The sequence below is a fragment of the Lepisosteus oculatus genome, chromosome 2 (assembly GCF_040954835.1).
Source record: "Lepisosteus oculatus isolate fLepOcu1 chromosome 2, fLepOcu1.hap2, whole genome shotgun sequence".
Taxonomy (NCBI): domain Eukaryota; kingdom Metazoa; phylum Chordata; class Actinopteri; order Semionotiformes; family Lepisosteidae; genus Lepisosteus; species Lepisosteus oculatus.
In genome coordinates, this window is record NC_090697.1 from 65,708,974 (window position 1) to 65,727,757 (window position 18,784).

The 18,784-nt window shown below is 50.1% G+C and overlaps 1 protein-coding gene across 1 annotated transcript; it reads right to left on the bottom strand.

The window, feature by feature from the left end:
• Positions 1 to 1,289: 1,289 nt before the first annotated feature.
• On the bottom strand, positions 1,290 to 9,063 carry LOC102690852 (calcium-binding protein P). The gene is made up of 2 exons (XM_015343141.2): positions 8,931 to 9,063; positions 1,290 to 5,109 (listed from the first exon to the last, which is right to left on the bottom strand). The coding sequence occupies exon 2, from the start codon at positions 5,088 to 5,090 to the stop codon at positions 3,519 to 3,521; it is 1,572 nt and encodes a 523-aa protein (XP_015198627.1). The 5' UTR covers positions 5,091 to 5,109; positions 8,931 to 9,063; the 3' UTR covers positions 1,290 to 3,518.
• Between the last annotated feature and the right edge of the window lie 9,721 nt (positions 9,064 to 18,784).

Here is an 18,784-nt window from a genome sequence, read left to right on the forward strand (position 1 = left end):
CACTCAGCGGGCAGAGGGAAGTGGAAACGCATCAGAAAAGACTCTTACAAGCTCATACACAGTGTGTAAATTCAGCCCAGTATGCAAACGCTAAGGGTTTATCTGTGTGGGGGCGTATTCACAAAGAATCAGCATTCCTGGTATTGCAAAGGACCCGCTGTCCGTTTGCCAACAGGTCCAGGTCTTTTCCTTCCTGTTCCAGTCCCTCTGGGTCTCCACAGCCGGCTAGTTTCACCAGGACTTGGCTTCCTGTGCCCAGGCTGCGCTGGGTTCTGAATCTCGCCCGCCAGCTCGCAGTCAGCCACGGCACCTGGTGTAGACCGCACTGCAGGCTGCGTCCTTGCCTCAGTCATCTCCGATTTGCCCAAAGGGAAGCAGGATTACTCCGCTGGCCTGCGGTCTCCGCACCCCGAAGAGAGCGGGCAGCAGAGAGCGCGGCACAGAACCGGTCGGCTTGTCATCCTCTCGCAAGCCCGCTTGGCTCGTGCTCGAAGAAAATCCGATCCAGCGGTTTTCCTTTTGTCACGTCAATGAGTTACGCGACAACCTGCCTCCTACAACTGCATCGCTGCAAGAGAGGATGGCTCGTCTCTTCCTGATCCGTCAGGTTCTGCCTGTGGCCCTACAGGAGAGCGCTGGGTCCAGAGTTCTACAGATCCACAGCAGGAGAGCCACGGTCCTGGGGGCTTATGGGGAACTGGAAACTGCTAACTAGCATGTAACCTTGGATTAATTAGCCAAATCCCCGATCCACTTCAGCCACTCCTAGCCCAGGTGGACCACACACCAGAAGACCATATGGTTCCGTACAGCACCTGCGGGTGCCGGCACAAGGCAGGTGGTGATTTGCACCTCATTCATGATTATTACCAATGCCTTAAGCTGTTAAGTAATGGAGACCAAGAATTTGTCTCTAGCTAAGTGACTTATTGTTGCACATGCGGACCTCTGGGACAGGTCTCTCCTGAAGGACAGGGCGCAAGTAGGCTCAGGGGCTCAGTAACTCACACAGGGAGTCCGCTGCAGAGCTGAGGTCTCATGGTGGAACCTCCACAGAAACGAGACCACCTACTAGCCCCCACAACTACGAATAAAGAGCCCCACAGTCACTGTCACTCTCCACTGCCCCCTACAGACCAGCCACAGGTGTGCAGGCCATATTAAACCATCTTACCAATAGCACTGTTCAGCAGGTTCTCTTGTTCATGCAATATTTATAGACACATAGTTAACAAGTATTTGTATACGTATGACAGGGAAACAGAGAAGGAAACCTGCTACACCACAGCTGTCTGAACATGTTTTACTTGCCACAGGGTGTCGAACAAAACAGTTCCTGTGAAACCAGGCCAAGTGTACAGAACATTCATATTTCGATTCACTTCCATGCAAAAGGATTCAATATAAGGGAGCCAACTACTAACATCCATCTTCCCGCTGTTGACTTTAATTAAGGAAGATGCAGCTCGCTATTGTTATAAGGTGAGTTAGCTGCATCTCGGCACAAGCTGGAATTGATCCAGTCTTCCCATAAACAATCTGGAATGCCAATATGGATTTGAGGCAACGATTAATGGATGTCCAGTTGTTAGGGGTCAAGTGATGGGATCTGAAAACTACTGTAGAAAGCTGTGTGCACAGGTTTCTAGCTATCTGTATAAATACAATATAAATATTCCTGCTAGTCTCAGAGGAGAGAAGCCAGATAATGTTTTTTTTTTTCAGCTCTTAATCACTCCAGGTGAAGAGCAGAGTCTCACTTTTTTTCCAGTAACAGGCTCTGGCCCGAGCTCGTGTGGGTTTCACTTGCGTCCCCGTGGAGAAACCAAGGAAACGGGGACGTGTGCAGATAAACCCCCGGGCTCTCAGGCCTGCCACCTGTTCCTTTTTTTTTTTTTAAATCCGCCTTTTCATTAAAAATGCGATGAAACTGGCAGTGCATTGCATTTCTCTAGGGCAGTACCCCCTGAAGGGTGGCTGCCAGCCACTACAGGGTGTGTGTGTGTGTGTGTGGGGGGTGGGGAGATGTCAAATCGGATAGAAGCCTAAGACTGGTGGCACCCCAACATGACGCCCCGTTTTCAGTTCAGTTCATGACGCCACGCTGATCAGTTATCTCACACACACACACACACAGGGCAACGCATTGAGGGCGGGTACATTACTGAGTGCACATCACCAGCTGATCCGTCAGGTTTCCACATGTAACGGAGCAATGAAACAACCGGTAGCGTGCGGGGGCCCCAGAAATGTGTGGGGATCGAAGAGGGGTCCGAAACCCTGGAAGGGGCACCAGCGCTTCTTCTGCTATCCAACAGCGGCGGGCACTTCCTGCAGGGATTGGCGGCGTGTGGGCAGCTGGGGCACATCGACGGGCCGGACCCGGCCCGGAGGGAGCTGGGTTTCAGAACCCGCCGACCGCGGCCCCTGACCCACGAGGGCTCGGTAGAAGAGCCTGAGGTGGCTCTGCTTCGCCCCCTGGAGGCTGCTGGGTCTGGGGCACACAGTGACCGGCCCTGTAGTTATCCACCGCTACACCGCCGTGCTGCGGCCCTGCTGGCCCCAGAGCCCACCCCTCCCCCTCCTTCTACAGGCCCTGGGCACCTCTTCAAAAGCAGTGAATTCAATTACAATGCATAACAGTACAAACTGGTTTTAAGACCAGGTTAACATCAATTTTGTACTTCTTCTACAGCCAGTATGCTGCTTCGCAGAAGTCTTAGACAACAAAGCACATTCAGGATTCTCTACAGTAGGTTTACAAATAAGCAAAATATGAGCATCTGCGATTTACTCACTCTCCATTGAGGCTTCTGCTGCACTACACGGCAACAATATCTCCTTGTGTTTAGCCTGCTTAGCAAGGGGGATCACTAATTAACATTGATCTGAATCGTTATAAAGCCACGCAAGGTACACGATACATGAGCAGCCGATATGAAGGACTCTAGCAGCTCATCCATCAAGTTCATCAAGCAATCTAATCGGCCCGCTGTCAAGTGTCCCTCGTTGACACGGTTCATTACTCTCCACACCTCCAGAGAGCTGACAGGCTAAGAGGCAGCTCTCTCAGGACTCGCTGTGAGCTTGAAACGAAATGGCTGGGATGTCTCTGAGCGAGCACGCAGAAGGTCTAAGACTTTGCAGGGCAGTGTGTATGCTGTAGCTGTTTTAGGATTCATGCACAGACACGTACAGTGCAGGCTTCATAAACAAGGTGCTTTGTCGGTAGTTTCAGGGGCAGGGGCTGCCCTTGTCCTCTCGGGGTGAAGACGAGGAGCCCGTGCACGAATGCACCAGTTCGGTTATAGAACAATAAGAATGCAGGGAGGCTAAAAAGGCTTGAAAAGCCTGGAGCTGTGAGAACCACATCCCAACTAAAGGGGTTGGTTTTTTTACGCTAGCTAGGGCAACTTCTCTACATCGCTGCTGCTCTCCCTGCTCCACGCCCTCTGAGAAGTCTGTATGGTCCCCTAGTCGGGGGGGGGGTTGGTTTTACTCTTCTTTCCGTTTCAGGATCACTGCAGCAGTAGGGTGCTGGTCAGTAGCGTGAGAGAGGTTGTGACCAGCAGTACCAGCCCCTGACAGAGGGGGAGCTGTTGAGTCCCCGCCCCCTTGGGGTTGGGCGCGCCGCGGGTGTCTGTCTGCTTCTGCAGGTAGCTGTCGGAGTAGGTGATGTACATCTCCACGCAGCGGCGGACCTTCAGCTGCTCGATCAGCTCCGGGTAGCCTATCTCCATGATGCTCACGGTGTCGTTGTCGTCCTGCTCCTGCTCTCCCAGGCTGGGGCTCGGGATGCCTGGCCCCTCCCCGTCAGGCCCTGTGCCCTGTGGTGAGGGCATCGCCAAACCGGCATCGGACACAGCCTGGGTGCCGTTGGCGGTGCTGTTATTCACCTGGCTGGGCAGCGTGCCGTTGGGCTCGGCCCCGGGGTTGCCGGGGGCGTTGCCAGGGGTGTGTCCGGGGGCGGGGCCGTCACTCGCCGGCGGGGGAGTGGCCTCGGGCTGTGGCAGGAGGTCGGGCCTCTTTATGCAGTTGTCCATGAAGCTGTCGTAGCCCTGTGGCGGTGGGTTGTACTGGTAGTCGCGGCCGTAGTCGTTTTCGTCGGTGGAGCGCGAGCCGTAGCGCCGCCACATGTAGTGGTTGTAGTAGTGCGCCTCCTCCGGGCTGTGGAAGTTGAAGTTGGGCCGGGGGAAGCGGCCCAAGCCGTAGCCTACCGCCATGCCCGCCACCGCGCCCACACCCGCCGCCATCGCCGCCTTCTTCCCGAAGCCCTTGGACTTGTGCGACGGGCCGTAGCCCATGTCCTGCGCGGTCCTGGAGAAGGGGGAGCCGCCGGCCCCGTAGCCTCCCGCCCCGTGCCCGTATCCCCCAAACCTTGGGCTCGGGAATTTATTATTCGGGTTCCAGTTGGGGTACCCTGCTGGCTGCCCCCATCCCTGACCACCCCCCGGATACCCTGCTCCCCCTGGATAGGCGTGGGGATATCCCCCGGCCGCTGGGTACTGATTTGGATAGCCTCCCGGATTTACCCCTCCTCTGGCCGGATACTGATTGGGGTATCCCCCGGGGTACTGATTCGGATACCCCCCAGCGGGGTATTGGTTTGGATAGCCACCAGGATTTGCCCCAGCCCTCCCTGGGTTCTGGTTGGGATACTGATTGGGATACCCCCCAGCAGGGTACTGGTTTGGATAGCCTCCAGGATTTGCCCCAGCCCTCCCTGGGTTCTGGTTGGGATACCCCCCAGCGGGGTACTGGTTTGGATAGCCGCCAGGATTTGCCCCAGCTCCCCCAGGGTTCTGGTTGGGATACTGCTGAGGATAGCCCCCCGCCGGGTACTGTTGCTTGGGGTAGCTCCCAGGATTGGGCTTCCCGGCGGCGGTCCCCGTGTTGCGCGTCTGCCCCGTGCTGCCCGTCTGGCCCGTCTTGCTCTTGCCGAAGTTCCAGCTCGAGCCCTTGCTGCCGCTGGATTTTGACCCCCCTCCCCGGGAGCCCCCCCCACGACCTTTGCCCCAGGCGGGGTCGCAGTGCAGGCCCAGGAGCAGAAGGAGAGCCAACAGGGAGAGGCGAACGGCAGGGCGAAGCATGGCTGCACCGTCCCACCACCTGCGGGAGAGAGAGGTCGAAGGTCACAGAGAGGACTCCTGACCTCCACTTGCCGCTGGCCCAGGGGGCTTCTGGGAGAGGACCAGTGGACCAGTGGAAACCATGACTACCCTCATGCTAACCGTTATGGTCAACCAGGCAGGTCTCATTTCAGGTTTCACGTGGCTCCAGAAAAGCCAGCACAAGCCGATGAATATTTCAGACCTTCGGTCTTTGAGCCAGTTTACACAGGCAGGTGAGCGCAGACAAAATAAGACGAACTATCCAGACTTTCACTGCTTCATCGACACTCTTGCTACGTATGCGTTCAGCGGCATTCGGTCACTCTGCTTTCCAAACTTTGTAAATTCTGTCAGCTGAATGTGCCTGCTGGGTGTAATCGGCCAGAAAGTTAATAATTCAAGGCTCCTTAACATCCGCAAATATGCCACATGCATGGTTTCACCTGAACGACTGAATCAAAGCCTCAGAGGCAGAGCATTTCAAAAAGTAGAAATGACTGATTTGTGGAATTTGCATTTAAACGGCTCCGCGTCTTCGGACATGTTCTGCAGGGCATGGGACAGTTATAGCCTGGCCCAGTTCTGTGTCATGTCATGTTCCTGCATCCCACAGCCCTCTACCACAGCGGCTGAACACTTCTCCTCTGCTTGCATTTTCCTTTGTTTCTGTCTGACTGTTGCTTCTTCATAAGAGGTGCTACAACCAATATTTGTGGTACCGCTTTTTTGCTAACCACAGTCATGTTTTCTCTGGTTTTGTGTAAGTTGTGCTATTCTTGACACCTTTGTGTGTTTTGGTAAAAAGGAAGTAATTGCACATTTTCTAACCCTTCACCTAATTCAGAGCCGAGGTGTAGCCGGAGCCTATCCCAGCAAGCACTGGGCACAACGCAGGGTGTTGGACAGGACACCAGTGCATCACAGGGAACAGGGAACACACAGACACAAACACACACTCTCCCACCAGGGCCAGTACTCCCAGAAGCCAATTAACCCAGCAGCATGTCTTTGGGCTGTGGGAGGAAACCAGAGCACCTGGAGGAAATCTACGCATACATGGGGACAACGCACAATAACGGCATCACCCAGTGTCTCTACACATCGCACACTAACAGGGCACCACCCACAGTGTCTCTACACAACGCACATTAACGGCATCACCCACAGTGTCTCTACACAACGCACACTAATGGCATCACCCACAGTGTCTCTACACAACACAAACTAACGGCATCACCCAGTGTCTCTACACAACGCACACTAACAGGGTACCACCCACAGTGTCGCTACACAACGCACACTAACAGGGCACCACACACAATGTCACTACACAACGTGCAGGATGGTTTTTCCTCTTGCGTTCACAAGGTATTTTTGTCCTGAAGAAAAACAAAAGGTTGCACAATCCCCTCAAGATGTCCTGGGATTACCAGAGGGCTTTGTGACGCGGAGTGTTACCTTCATCAGGCCCAGGCAGGGGAACACCTGACACGACCTACTGTAGGAGGCAGGTCAGGAATGGAGCTGGGCAGAAATATGAACTGGACAGGCTGCAGCCTTTACAAACTGGGCTGAACAGGTAAGAATATCAGATCCTGAATAACCAGCGGACAATGTGGACTAATGTACAACCTCTGCAGATTAATTAGCCATGGATAAATACACATACTGTTAATGAATGTCAGGTATAAGGACTGATTTCTCTTTCACTTTTTTGTCGTGCACAAGATCAGCAACCCCTGAGCCTGGGGGCACTGGAAACACACCTAGGAGATAGAGGACACAAGCCAGGATACCCTGCAGACCAGACACACACACACACAGAGACACGCACACACAAGCACACATACACAGACACGATTGCACACAGAGACACACACATACACAGACACGATTGCACACACAGAGACACAAACACACATACACAGACACACAAACACACATACACAGACACGATTGCACACACAGAGACACAAACACACATACACAGACACGATTGCACACACAGAGACACACACACACATACATAGACACGATTGCACACACAGAGACACAAACACACATACACAGACACACAAACACACATACACAGACACGATTGCACACACAGAGACACAAACACACATACACAGACACGATTGCACACACAGAGACACACACACACATACATAGACACGATTGCACACACAGAGATGCTCACACGCACACAGACACACATGCGCATGCAGAGATGCATCAGACACACCCCTCAGCCTAAACCGCATGTCTAAAAAAGGGAGCTGGAGCACATGACAGACCCACACAGCCTTCCAGCAGAACATGCAAACTCCACACAGACAGGCACCCAGGACTAGACCCGAGCCCAGGATCCAATGGGCAGCAGCACTATCCATTGTGCCACCCAAACTCCATGCCTTTTTAAAACCGCCTTTCAGTGGCACTACCTGTAACGATTAATTACAGATCTATGGGTGTGAACTATTTGTGTTTCTATACTAATATTCAATGCTTTCTCGTTTTCCAGTGTTCTGAGTGCCCAGTGACGACGCGCTGTCTACTCTACTCCAACCTAGAGGTCTGCTACCCGACCCCAGGTATCGGGTTTCGGCCGGGTTCAGGTCGGTTTTTCACGTACAACTTCGTACACGTACAACTTGTTTTCTACTAAGTGAAAATGAATTTTTATTACTTTATGTTTTAAATGTATTTTTATTAGAAGAAATTCGTAACGCGCTCGCCCGTTCTCGCTCTCTCTCTCGTATGTGTGTAACAGAGCCCACAGTGCCTAGCTAACGGATATCAGCCGTTCCCCACTTTCACAAGTATTACAGATTGATAAATACCAGTTTTTTCTCGGCGCACAGCGGCCGACACAGAATCCGTCTGTGTGTGTGTGCACCTGTGTCTACTCGCTCTGAGAGGAATAGAGTGACCGATTTAGGGTTCGGCTTTCAGATTGGGCAGTACCATTCGGGCTCGGTCGGGTCGGGCTTCAATTTCACGCCCGTGCAGACCTCTACTCCAACCCTCGATCCTGGGGTGGAGAAATTCGACCCCGCCCTTCCTTGTCTCCATCTACGCTGATCTACCGCACATATGTTAGAACGCACGAGCGCGCCCGTGTCCCCCCCCGCCCGGGTCCGCGCGCCGGCGGCGGCACCTGCGCCTGTCTGTGTAGATGGCGTGCGCGCGCTCCGTGCGCGCGGAACACGGGCTTTCAGAACAGCTCCGGCTCGTGGCGTGGTGCCCCGAGCGGCCAGTTATCCTCGCTCGAGCGCGACCGTTACTTCCTCGCTTTGAGCTCCGCTCTACCGCGCATCACATCCTACTGTACATCCCTGACGCTGGAGTTTAAAATGGCGCTGCGCACGTCGAAAACAGTCGGTTTCTGCCCGGTACTACACTGAGGGGGAGATAAAATGTTCCCATCCCTTCTGTGTGGAGTATATGATGTTCGTATTATCGGATAATGCGGGACATGGACGTTTCTGCTGCCGTAAATACATTTCCCTGGGTATTCGCCAACCCACTCCGATCTCTTCTATACCGCTTCTCCACCATTGGGAGATCACCTCTCTACATTTTTAAACCCGAGATTTTATGACACTGGTCTACAGTAAATATAAGTGCTGTCAACACATCGTGCCGCAAATTTACCAGCATATACCAATCACGTAACTTTTTTTTAAAACAACATCAGTTTATCCTGAGATTGAAGTAGCCGAGAAAAGACTACAAAGGGTTGATTTGCCTTCTGTGTGAAGCTGTCGTTGACCTAACACGCATATATAGCTAAATACCGAACCCACTCAAGCCTACCTTATCTCCTGTACAGTTATGTAGTGCTCTGGCACCGCCCTGGCTGTGTCTGTGTCTCCGCGGCGCTTGTCTGATGCCGCTGCTGTCTCAGTACGATCGCAATGACGGCTGGCTTGAGCGCAGGCTGGTTTTGAGCAGCGACAGGCGAGGGGGAGGAGTCTCGCCCGCTTCCCGGCTCTGACACTTGCGGTGGGATTAATCCCGTCTAGAGGGAAAACCGATTCCCGGGTCGCCACACTTACAAGTGGACGGAAAAAACATGCAGGACCCGGGGTTCACGACGCGTTAACGCGCCTCTGGGGCTCCCACTTTTCACTCTTTCATTTTCTTTCAAGGCGAAATTTCACGGTCCCCCGGTATGAATCGACATTATTTGTTTTCAATTTTTTTTTCACGCTTAACTCCTCCCAAAATACAAACACACACACACACACGTACACAGACTGGGGTGCGCAAGCGTCGGAGATCAGTCGCTTAAACTACATTCCGCAGGAACACAAACCCGCATGGGTGTGTTGTTTCCAGTCAGTGGCCAAAAATCTGCTGTTAGGAGCAAAACGTCCCCTTCGTTTTAGGAAGAGGCGCCAATCGAACTACACGGCTTGGCCCATCATGGAAATCAAAGGAAACTTCACCTTATCTGGACCGCTCCGCAGTGTCCGACACAAGCCGCTATTGGCAACGAGCAAGCGGCACACATGACGTGCGACTGACCCACCAAAGCAGCTTGGCCGGTACTGTGACTGGGATAGTCTTGAATAGCACCGTCTTGTAACAATAAACTGGAAGCAATAAACGGAGCCTGAATTAGTTTATTGTGTAGCAGAGTTCAGCATTAAAACGTCTATAAGGGCCTCTTATACAGCTCCAAGTATCTTTTATCATAGGACATAGGCCACGGACTATCCTGATAAGGCAATCCAGTATAGGATTTTCTAGAACGGGGCCGGTTCAGTCAGTAAATGAAGCGAACTTTCCTAAACGTCTTTCTGTTAAAACAAAGAAGCGAGAATTACTCGATAAATATTAATTGTGGTTCGTACGGAAATACGCACGGTCTCCCAGATTAATTTCTTTCACTTTGCGAAACCAATATTCACATAGCTGATCTCCCGATGATGGATCAGTGTCCTGAAATTGGCCAAGGCATCAGCTTTCAGTATCAGATAATGTGACGGGGCAGCCCGTTCCACACTCCCACAACCCTTTGTGTAAAGAAGTACCTCCTGTTCTCGGTTTTGAAAGCCTTTTCCCCCTGGCAAAGTGAAATCGGTCCTAGGATCATATCTTTTTTATTCTTGAAATTCATTTTCTGCTCACCGTTTGCATCCAAGATCTGGAATGCAAGCCGCAGTTTAAAATGTGGCAGCGAGTTCCTGAGTCACACAGCTGTTTACAGCTGTTCCTTGGATTTCCTTCCTTTTCCTGTACCAGACAGGTACAGACTCCATCCAGGATGGCCACCCTGCCAGAGGGCGTTCATACCCATTTTTGCAGGTGCTCAGCTAATAGATGAATAATGCAGATATTTAAATAATCCATAATTATGCACAGTAAATATTGTAGCTAGTGAATAAAAATAATAATAATCCTAATAATTAACTTTATTTATAGAGCACCCTTCATACAAATGGCAGCTCAAAGTGCTTTACAAACCAAGCTTAAAAATAAAATCTTAAAATTAAGAGATATACTTTCAAGTTGTAAAGGAGAACACAGTAATACAGTAAAGCAACATAAATGTCAATTTATGCTTGAAAAAGAAATAAAAATGAGGGCAATTGTAATAAAATAAGAAGAATCAAAGATCAATATAAAAAGAAAGATCAATCAAAAGAACAAAGGACCATTTTAACTAAAAGCTACATTAAAAAGATTTTTTTAAAGCAGTGTACCGAGCCTGACTGCCTAATAAAAAGTGGTATTGAGTTCCAGAATTTAGAAGCAGAAAAACAGAAAGCAGCCTCTCCACTGCTGCTTGATAATGATAATGATATTATCCCCCATCCATTTTCTAACGGCTTCATCCCATTCAGGGCCGTGGGCCCAAGGTGGGGTACAGTCCATCACAGGGCGCACTGATATAAATACAGACACACGCACACTCACATCTGGGCCAGTGTGCCCAGAATCCAGTGACCCTACCAGTATGTTTTTGGATTGTGGGAGGAAGCCCACGTGAACATGGGGAGAACATGCAAACTCCACACAGACAGTGCCCCAGGAATCAAACCCAGGGCCCCAGCGCCCTGAGGCTGGATTGCTAACCACTGCGCCACCATGCTCCCCGTCCGATGCCCTTATCAGCAGTAACATAAAACAGCAGGAACAGAGTCATGTGTGCAGAGTGACCAAGCTTAAACAATGACGCTATTCAGTACAAACTAGCAGTAATATGAGGCATTTTGGACCCATTTTGGTCCCCATCACGTCCAGCACTCACTTTTGTGAAAACCAGGCTCAAATGAAGTGGTTTCACCTAAAAATGAATAAAGAAAAAAAAAAAATTAAAATCCCCCTAAAAACAGTAATGGAAAAATTCCCCTATCCTGCAGCAAATGTCAGATGACAGGGAGAAACTGCCAGGGCACTTCTAATAATAACAACACAAGTCACACATGCTTTCTTGTCAGTAACACGGGCTCCACAATCACTACATTGTCTCTAGTCCCGCCAGCGCGGAGTTATCTCCCCCACAGCCTGCACCGAGAGGGACATGAAACAGACCCCCGCACGGCCACATCACGCAATGGATACTGCAGCAGGGGGACGTGACCTTGGACAGCTGAGAGAAATACCCCCTAGGGCTGGGAGACGGATTGGACTGGAGGAGACTGGGATTTAAGAGCTCTTTGCCATCTTTCCAGGCAGTATGGGGTGCGTCGTGGGGTGGGAATGGGTCGGTTTGTACCACCGGGGAAGGCCAGGAGGTTGTACTTCTAGTATCACTGCAGGCGGTAGCAGATTAGGGAGAAACATGTGCTCTTGCCATCTAGGGGAAAGGTCTGTACACTTTGTGGTCAGTAAAGAAAGACCATAACCTGCCACTTCAGTCTGTACAGTAAGGCCCTACCATAGGTATCTTCTGTCTGTTTAGTCTCTCAGACAGTTTAAGCCTCATTTAAAGTATTTCTGTGCAATAGCCACTGCCAGTGCAGCCCCACTGGTGGAGGAGAGAGGAGGTCAGGCTGTAAAGAGTGGAACTTGTCACCACCTGCTGGTCCACTAACATCGCTGATAGCAGCGACCTGGTTTCCCTGGAGGTGTCCTGTCCCAGTACTGACCAGGCCCAGCCTTGCCTAGCTCCCAAGAGCTGACTTGGTAACATCTTATCTGGATGTTGGCACATCCTGTAGCACACTGTCCCCATCGAGTCCAGCAGCAGACTAGTGTTCCCTGGAGGTCTCCTGTCCCAGTGCTTGCTGTGCATAATTCTCCAAATATTGAAAGAACTGTTGAGACTTTCTCTTTATCCTTCAAGCCCTGTTATTGTGCAGTGGCTTCTGTTAAGACTTAATCAGCGCTGGCTTTCCTGTCTGTCTGCCTCCTGTCTTATTAGTTGCACCACGCTTCAGTCTGTGAGAACCGACATCTCTGTGTTTTTGAGTTGCAGGCTGACAGTCTGTGTGTTCCACTGCTGTCTGTTGGGGGTGTGTCCTGCTGGGTGGACCAATCAGACACTCCCCAAGATGGGCTGTGCCTTGGGGCACATGTCCGGGAAAAGCTCATGCATCTTATGTGCTCAATGTTTCACAAGCTTTTGAGAGCAGCATCATTGTTTCAGCCATGTCGATGAAGCTCATTCTCCGTCTCCTTTCAGTCTGAAAGACTGTGTGATAGGTGTGAGAGCATTATATGGTAAATTCAGACACGAATCCTTTTTCTTTTTCTTTGGTGTCAGGACCTGCAGGATGCACAAAGCCAAGGCATACAGGGTACTGGGGTGTTTGTGTCTGCTCCATTTCGTGCCTGGTGTTGTGTACGTGACTTCAGTGTCAAAGAAATGCAGGATCTCTGGAGATATGTAACTGAAACTACACTCACTACTATTTGCAGATTGGGATGACTGTTTGCTTCCGGAAACGGTGTTGTATTAATTTAGCGGGGATCTGTAATAGCTTTCCTGGCCTGTGTTGCTATTCCCAGGATGTCTGTTTCTGTGAGCCACTGTGCTGATGTGCCAAGGGAACACATCGTTCACTGACAGCCCTGGTCCTGGGTGAGAGACCCTTGCGGCCTGGCCTGTGGGTTTTGCTACTACAGTATCATCTGTGTTCTAGGAGGAGAGTTTGTAATTGCTATCAACCCATTTAGAAAGAGAACAATCAGACACTGTGGCAGTGTGGGATTCAGGGTCATTCCTAATATTATATCACCTAATTTAACATTCCTAATAGCTATCTTTTAAGAGCCAATTAGACAGAAATAAAGTAGCAAATTCCTAATTTGTTGGACAAGGTATTTAAGGTATTTTTGAAACCAAGGCCTGAGTGCAGAAAAAAGTATAAAAGAACAAGCCTATCCCAGCTGGCACTGTGGTTAAGAGCCTAGTTGGCATGAAAAGCAGCAAACACATGGGTCTCCTGGGAGTGCAGGACTTAACTGATGGGTTTGCACAGCCTGGTGATATCCTTTCACCCCCCTGATGAGTGAGCATGTTATCTGTGCATCCTTCCCCTTGCTTCAGGCTGATGACGATTGATGGGCTTTCGCAGTTAATGGATCATGTGTTGCTGTTATTGGATAAGGCAGCCCCACTCCAGAGATGGACAGCCACAGAGTATCAGGTGACGTGAGCTGCCCATAACTCTCCCATTTCTAAACCCTTGGAACAATTTCGCTTCGACCGCTGAAGCAGGAGTCGTGGTCAGCAGAGCACTTTGGTGATTGTGTGCAATGAACACGCCCACACCCTATTGCTCTCAGGGGCCTCAGATGGACATTCAGCTCATTTAGTATGCTGGTAAAGATCACATGTCTCCAGACCCCCTCTCCCCTCTGCCCACGTGGCCTGCTGTTCCTGTGCAACACTGTCAACCGCTGGGCGGTTCTGTAGAAAGCTGATGCAAAGGGCACTATATCCCTTATAGACATCAATAAACGATTGATTGATTGGTTGATTGATTTGTTATGTTATTGCTCCTCTGTGGCCCGATACTGAAGATTGGACAAGACCGGGAGAAACCTGCTCAGATTCTATCCCTGGGAAGCGAACTCTCTGGAGGGAAGAAGGGCTGGCAGATGCACAAAATCCTGTGTTGTAGGAACCAGGGGTGCACATAAAGGTGGTTAGTTTATTCAAACACACGTGTCAACAACAATGATATCATGCGAAATCCTCAAAGGGATCAAAAAGGTCTACCTTGCAGACTTCTCCTGAGTAAACAGTGAAACACCAAGCAGAGGAAACACCAGTGGATACTACAGGGAAGAGTGCGTAAAACCAAGAACAGGAGGCACGTCTTTACACCAAGGGATGTGGGAGTATGGAACAACCTACTCTCAGGCCCACAGACTCACTCTACCCTGTAGGTCAAGACCAGGGGGTTTGTCCTTGGAAGCCTTTGTTGCAGCTCAACTAGCAAAGCACAGGAGTTACCTGGAGAAGGACACTTCCCTGGCACTACTGAGTCTCCTGCCCCTGCGGGGCACAAACCCTAAAACCCCTGGGCAGAGCTGTTGTAGTCCTCCCAGTGCTCCTGCAAGGCTAATTCCTCTGGAGAGGCTCCAAAGGCGACCCTAACTGGCCAGATAAGGCCAGTTTCTGGACACTCCACTCAAAGCGCTTTACAGGTAATGGGGACTCCCCTCCACCACCACCAGTGTGCAGCCCCACCTGGATGATGAGACGGCAGCCATAGTGCGCCAGAACGCTCACCACACATCAGCTATCAGTGGGGAGGAGAGCAGAGTAATTAAGCCAATTTATAGAGGGGGATTGTTAGGAGGCCATGATTGATAAAGGCCGATGGGAAATTTGGCCAGGACACCGGGGTTACACCCCTACTCTTTTCGAGAAACACCCTGGGATTTTTAATGACCACAGAGTCAGGACCTCGGTTTTACATCTCATCCGAAGGACGGCGCCTGTTAACAGTATAGTGTCCACGTCACTACACTGGGGAATTAGGACCCACATGAGCCGCAGGGTTAGCGCCCCCTGCTGGCCCCGCTAACACCTCTTCCAGCAGCAACCTTAGTTTTTCCCAGGAGGAAAGCAACAAACTCTTTATTTAGAAGCCTTATAGGGATCACAGATTTAAAGCAGAACAGGATTTATACGGCGATACTAAGGAGGGCTAAGCGAGCAAAAAAAGAGAAAACAATTAGCTTACCGATTACAGAGGTCTTCTCAAGCGGAAAAGGAAAAAAATAACAAAGCAAATTAAAGTACTGTAGAAAACTAAAAACGTATTCCCTGTGCCACTAGTCTCCGATCTAACTGTGCTTAAAAAGAACCAGAAGAAGTAAAAATCAAACTACGACTACTGCTTTCCTCTCTCTCTCGTCACTTCCTCAGACGGACAGAGCAAATTTTCCTTTTTATACAGTATTGTTCTCACAAGTCCATGTTTTTTTTTTCAGACAAAACTAAGAGCTCATGCTTCTTTTGAACCAGCACTGGGCTCTTCTAGCAGAATTGCGGTTCCCGGAGCTGACACTTTCTTTTGGCCATTTCAGGAAAACCTCAAGAATTCTTTCCGGTTGTGCTTTTCTAGCGTTGCTCTCGCGGTTCAGTGCAGCAGCAGGTGACACGGGGGGCCGGGGCAACTCCAACGGGTCCCTCTGGGCCACTAGCCAGCCGTGCTGGTGGAGCCCAGATCCTGGCTTCTTTCAAGACACCGCTGAATGAGATCCTGGGTTCGATGAGCTACTAATGGTCAAAGGGACTAGAATTATGGGATCACATCTAGATTCAAACTCATTTCTCTTCTGGACTTGTCTTCCAAGACTCCTGCTCTCAGTCATATGTTTTTGCGGAGGCGGAGGGGAGACATCGGATTGTTTAGGGACAGGCCGAAGGGAACGGGGATTAGGAAACGGAGAACTGTCACTCTGACTAATCCCAGCCCTTCACACCTTCAATCTGTTTGAGGCCTGCCACGATTGTAATCCCTCCTCTTAGGGGCACCCCGACTCTTTCGTATTTCACCTGATTACTTCCACCTGCCCCCCTGTTCTGCCCCTCCTTATTTAAGCCTGGCGCTCTCGATATTTGGGGCTCAGCACTGGGAGATGGACGCCCGGAAGTCCGCCTACCAGCCGGTCCAGGAGAGACCCGACGGCATAGGCTTCATCACGGCATCCTGACCGTCTGAGTCCGGTGCTCGGAGTGCCTGGCCCCCTGTCTGTCAGCCCCCCTTCCCCTGATGTCCTTCTCCACTTACTTCCGGATTATACTGTTCCTACTGGGGCTGCTGCTGTCCCTCACAAAAAAAGGCCTGTGGGACGCCAGGAACACTCTCATCCGGCACAACATAGCGGACCTCAGAAGGAGGATGAACCACAACGTCACCAAATGGGGTTTCCCTACGGCAAGGGAGCGCTGGAGAGGACTTAGGGCCCTGTACAGGACAATGGACAATAGCAAGTGGTAGGGCTTGGAGGGAGTCTCTTAATTGCGCAAATCCACCCCCACTTGCACAGCTTGATAACAGACAATCACCACTGGACAGAATGTTTTATTGCATGCAATGTTTATTTTGTGTGAGAATGTTTTTCCTTTTTGAGATGTCCATACGGAATAAAGAATATTTTGTAAAAAAAAAAATACCGTCTGCATAGGGTCCTGAACTACGCTCCGAGGGAGCCTGGACCGGCTCCTGTGATGATGCACTCACTTGACACGTTTCTGCCGACCGCAAATCTACACCAAAACAAATACATCGGAATTTGTAACATAATCTGGGATTTAAAGAAAAAAGGGGGGCGGCGTTGTTCTGACACGCATGCTGGTTCGGACTGAACACTTCGGAAAGGGCACGGAAGGGGAGAGGGGAGGAACAGTGACATCCGGCAGGGTTCTGTGGAAACATGGGCGCGCCAGCGAGGCTGGGGGGTGTCCCAGGCAGCACTGGTTAGCGCCTGTTTGCAGCAGGAGAGACGTCAAGTTGACAGATTCCAGAGGGTTTGATCAGAGCAGTTCGGGGAGTGGGCAGAGAGAGAGAGAGAGAGAGAGAGAGAGAGAGAGAGAGAGAGAGTGAGTGTTGGGAATACAGTGCCTTGCGAAAGTATTCGGCCCCCTTGAACTTTTCAACCTTTTGCCACATTTCAGGCTTCAAACATAAAGATATAATTTTTTTATTTTATGTGAAGAATCACCAACAAGTGGGACACAATTGTGAAGTGGAACGAAATCTATTGGATTTTTGAAACTTTTTTAACTAATAAAAAAATGAAAAGTGGGGCGTGCAAAATTATTCGGCCCCCTTGCGTTAATACTTTGTAGAGCCACCTTTTGCTGCGATTACAGCTGCAAGTCGCTTGGGGTATGTCTCTATCAGTTTTGCACATCGAGAGACTGAAATTCTTGCCCATTCTTCCTTGCAAAACAGCTCGAGCTCAGTGAGGTTGGATGGAGAGCGTTTGTGAACAGCAGTTTTCAGCTCTTTCCACAGATTCTCGATTGGATTCAGGTCTGGACTTTGACTTGGCCATTCAAACACCTGGATACGTTTATTTGTGAACCATTCCTTTGTAGATTTTGCTGTATGTTTGGGATCATTGTCTTGTTGGAAGATAAATCTCCGTCCCAGTTTCAGGTCTTTTGCAGACTCCAACAGGTTTTCATCCAGAATGGTCCTGTATTTGGCTGCATCCATCTTCCCCTCAATTTTAACCATCTTCCCTGTCCCTGCTGAAGAAAAGCAGGCCCAAACCATGATGCTGCCACCACCATGTTTGACAGTGGGGATGGTGTGTTGAGGGTGATGATCTGTGTTGCTTTTACGCCAAACATATCGTTTTGCATTGTGGCCAAAAAGTTCGATTTTGGTTTCATCTGACCAGAGCACCTTCTTCCACATGTTTGGGGTGTCTCCCAGGTGGCTTGTGGCAAACTTTAGACGAGACTTTTTATGGATATCTTTGAGAAATGGCTTTCTTCTTGCCACTCTTCCATAAAGGCCAGATTTGTGCAGTGTAAGACTGATTGTTGTCCTATGGACAGACTCTCCCACCTCAGCTGTAGTTCTCTGCAGTTCATCCAGAGTGATCATGGGCCTCTTGGCTGCATCTCTGATCAGTCTTCTCCTTGTCTGAGCTGAAAGTTTAGAGGGACGGCCAGGTCTTGGTAGATTTGCAGTGGTCTGATACTCCTTCCATTTCAAGATGATCGCTTGCACAGTGCTCCTTGGGATGTTTGAAGCTTGGGAAATCTTTTTGTATCCAAATCCGGCTTTAAACTTCTCCACAACAGTATTACGGACCTGCCTGGTGTGTTCCTTGGTCTTCATGATGCTCTCTGCGCTTTCAACAGAACCTTGAGACTATCACAGAGCAGGTGCATTTATACAGAGACTTGATTACACACAGGTGGATTCTATTTATCACCATCAGTCATTTAGGACAACATTGGATCATTCAGAGATCCTCGCTGAACTTCTGGAGTGAGTTTGCTGCACTGAAAGTAAAGGGGCCGAATAATTTTGCACGCCCCACTTTTCATTTTTTTATTAGTTAAAAAAGTTTCAAAAATCCAATAGATTTCGTTCCACTTCACAATTGTGTCCCACTTGTTGGTGATTCTTCACATAAAATAAAAAAATTATATCTTTATGTTTGAAGCCTGAAATGTGGCAAAAGGTTGAAAAGTTCAAGGGGGCCGAATACTTTCGCAAGGCACTGTATGTTCC

Excerpts from the sequence above, each read along its gene's own strand:
- LOC102690852 (XM_015343141.2), bottom strand. The coding sequence starts at position 5,090 with ATGCTTCGCCCTGCCGTTCGCCTCTCCCTGTTGGCTCTCCTTCTGCTC.